This window comes from Apis dorsata, unplaced genomic scaffold, assembly GCF_000469605.1.
Source record: "Apis dorsata unplaced genomic scaffold, Apis dorsata 1.3 scaffold_293, whole genome shotgun sequence".
Classification (NCBI taxonomy): Eukaryota; Metazoa; Arthropoda; class Insecta; order Hymenoptera; family Apidae; genus Apis; species Apis dorsata.
This window is the reverse complement of record NW_006263568.1, coordinates 807,024-810,548: the sequence shown is the minus strand read 5'-3', so window position 1 is coordinate 810,548 and position 3,525 is coordinate 807,024. Positions and strand designations below refer to the sequence as shown.

General features: G+C 23.6%; 1 protein-coding gene across 1 annotated transcript; it reads right to left on the bottom strand.

The window, feature by feature from the left end:
- On the bottom strand, nucleotides 1–2,579 carry LOC102674217 (serine--tRNA ligase-like). The gene is made up of 3 exons (XM_006617181.2): nucleotides 2,366–2,579; nucleotides 2,176–2,276; nucleotides 1–1,947 (listed from the first exon to the last, which is right to left on the bottom strand). The coding sequence occupies exon 3, from the start codon at nucleotides 1,624–1,626 to the stop codon at nucleotides 178–180; it is 1,449 nt and encodes a 482-aa protein (XP_006617244.2). The 5' UTR covers nucleotides 1,627–1,947; nucleotides 2,176–2,276; nucleotides 2,366–2,579; the 3' UTR covers nucleotides 1–177.
- Between the last annotated feature and the right edge of the window lie 946 nt (nucleotides 2,580–3,525).

The window sequence follows — 3,525 nt, the reverse complement described above, 5'->3', positions numbered from 1 at the left end:
TTTTTTTTGTCTATTTACAATGTTAAATATATTTATTTTTTAATAAAATATTTGTTACAATGTTTTATCAATAAACATACTAGAAATGAAAACACTCAAAATACATATATCGAAATATGCAATATAAAAATCATCTTATTGTTATAATTAAATTAATTTTCAAATTTGTTTTTAAACTTAAATATTATCTATAGGCATATGTTCTAATATTTTTGGTGGAACAATGAATTTATCTGGATTTTGTTCTAACAAGCATCCTAAAAGACGTGGTACTGATAAAATTGTGCCGGATATCACAGAAGGGAAGCTTTGTCCTTCTGGTATTTGATATATAATTAGCAATCTTTTGCTGAAATATTCACCATATGTAGATATATGACCAACTTCTATATATTGTTTCGAAAATGGAGACCATAATTCAAATGATACACGCATTGCTTCCCAAGGTCGTAATTCTGAAGCAGGCCTCATAACAATTTGATAATGATCACATACATTATCATATAATTTACATGCAGTATTTAATAATTTTTCAAATTGCGTACTATATTCTTCACTCTTTCCATCTTTGACTAATATAAAAGCAATTGCAACTGAAGCTTGACAAACAGTAAACAAACCAATTGGGTTAGATCCTGATCGAAAAGGAGTGTATTGTCTACCAGTTGAAAAATATGCTACTGGAAAATGATTTGGATTTATTAGTTGCTTTGCATGCATTGCCAAAAATGAAATTAAACTTGCACCTCCTACAAGATGCATACGATTAGGAGAATCTTCACTTATTTCGCTATGATTGCTTATTATAAAAGCATCTGTAGGGTCTTCGTGATTCAAACCAGAGCCATCTATTATCAAACTTCGACTGAAATCTGCACCTGCTACTCTAATCATATTATTTGCACTAAATATTTTTCCAGCATAATTTAATACCCCAAGTTCAAAAAGAGCTGCATCATTGCATAAATAATATTGCATAGGATTTTTATATTCCAATAAACCAAGACGTCTTCCAATTTCAATGTGATTTTTTTTTTCTGAATTTGGATGTTCTTTCAAAGAATTAACACGTTTTAATATAACAGGACCTTGAATAGGTGTCCTTCCATCTACTTCATTTGGCAATTGAAATAATTTTTCCAAAATACTTTCATTTAAATCTTTAAGAGCATTTTTTATCTTATTTAGATCATGTTTTAATGCTTTAATTTGTATTTTTAATTTTGCAATTTCTGTTCGTTCTTCTACAGTTAAATTTTTCTTTTTATATAATAAATTTAATTTATTTGACATTTTTTCATTTTTTGATTGTAATTTATGTTTATCTGCATTTACTGATTTATAAAATTCCCATATACTTTTAATTTCTTTAACATTCAAATTTATTCCTCTAGCCGTAAGATCTTTCTGTACTCTATCAACATCTATTAATTTTTCATCTAAATCTATATATGGTCTTAAAAATGAAAAATATTCTTTGCCTTTAACACTTGAAACAAGTAATGCAGAAGAATATTGTCTGTTAGAATGCATTAATGTATTAATATATTTAATAGAATTATGTTTTAAACTACTAGAATATATACATTTCTGTATAAAATGTAATATATAATTTGTCATTTTCATTTATAAAATTTGACAATTTTTATAATTTACTAATATATAAACTTTTTAGAATAAAAATTATATTTCTTAAGAGAATTATTTTATACATTCACTTTAGCTATTTTAACTTGTGATGAAGTTTCTGGTTCAACATCCATATTATAATTAGTGTAATTTATAGTCTCAATTTTCCTTTTTTGTGGAATAATATAGCTTCCTTTACCAGCTGCTCTTTCTGATTCCTCAATAGAATATGGTTCTAATTCAAGAGCTTTTAATCTGCGTTTATGTACTTTTGTTGTAAAATGATCTTGTAAAGCAGTATCATTTATAAAATACCTCCTACAAACAAAAATAATTTTCAATTTATAAGAACATTTATAATGTTGCATGAAAAGAATATTTAGATATATAATATAAAAATATTCAAATATAAAAGCGATTATAGATGCAAAAAAATAATTAAGAAATTATTAAATTTAAATTAGAAATATAATAAAATAATAAAGCATGTTAAAAGGTTATATCACGTAATAATATATTATATTACTATCAAATATAAATACTTACGCGCAATGAATACAATAATATTGACCTGCTCCTGGTTTATCTAAATCTACTTCTTGATTTAGTAGATTCTTTACATTTTTGTCTTTCAAATCCTCATCAATCTAAAATAAAGAATATCGTATAACAATTGCCAATCATATGTACCCACATGGTTCACATGGTTTTAAATAAAAATTAGGTTATATTATACCTCATCTAAATCTTTTGTTCTTCTTTTAGTTCGCCAACCTTTTTTCAAATGTGTATCACCTCTATGATATTTTTTACGTTTGTAAGTCATTTTCAAAAAATATTTATATCATACAATTAAATATTACTATCATTACAATCACATAAGCAATATACTTGTTTAACAAAATAAAGAGAATTGAACATATGTACATATTATTACATTAAAAGAAACTAGTTCATTTTACCTAAAAATAAATAATAAATAATAAGTTATTTATGAAATATAATAATTTATTTATATATAATAATTCATTAATAATTTTTATTTTATTTATGAAAAGCTTATTATGAATTTTTATTTTATTATGAAATAAAATATAATAAAATTTGAATAATAAAAATGTAATTTTTGATTCTTTTTCATAGAAATCAGCTATCATTTTTTAAATATATTAAAATAATGTTGAATTTCACATTCATATGTATATTATATATATTTATTAATACTTAATTTATTTTATATAAAAACTAAGAAAAAAAAATATATCATTAATATAATACTTTATGATAGTTATACAATTATTGAAGAATTTTTAACATTGCTATTGATTAAATAATGTTATGGCGGTTTCATCTTTATAAGAATTCATAAGATTATAATAATAATAAAGTTTTCAATAGTATTATTATTTATAAAGTGTTATAAATTATATTATAATTCAATAATATCTTCCTGTGATATTAGTAATTATTTCAAATAATGCTTTGAAAAACCAACAGAATTATAAATAATCGAATTTTTGTAAAATAGAATTATATTCAAATAAATTTAATAATAAATTGAACATGATATTAGAAACAATAAATATGCAAATTATTTAAATAAATTCAAAAAATGTAATTTAACATTTACTATTGAAGATCTAATGTAAAGGTGTAGAAACATTTTGACTTCAAAAAAACAAAATAAGATTAAAAAGAAAATATATTCATAAAAGGGCATGCGCAGTATAGTAAAAAGCTTTTACTTCGAAATTAGTGTAACGCACTGGTTATACCGACAGATGTCAGTATAACATCTCAGAGTAGGTCGCGCCTCTATCGGCGAAGCCTATGATCAATTCAAACGGTGCGCCACTGACGAGGGGGGTCCACACCATTTTGAAAGTAAAAATACTG

Excerpts from the sequence above, each read along its gene's own strand:
- LOC102674217 (XM_006617181.2), bottom strand. The coding sequence starts at position 1,626 with ATGAAAATGACAAATTATATATTACATTTTATACAGAAATGTATATAT.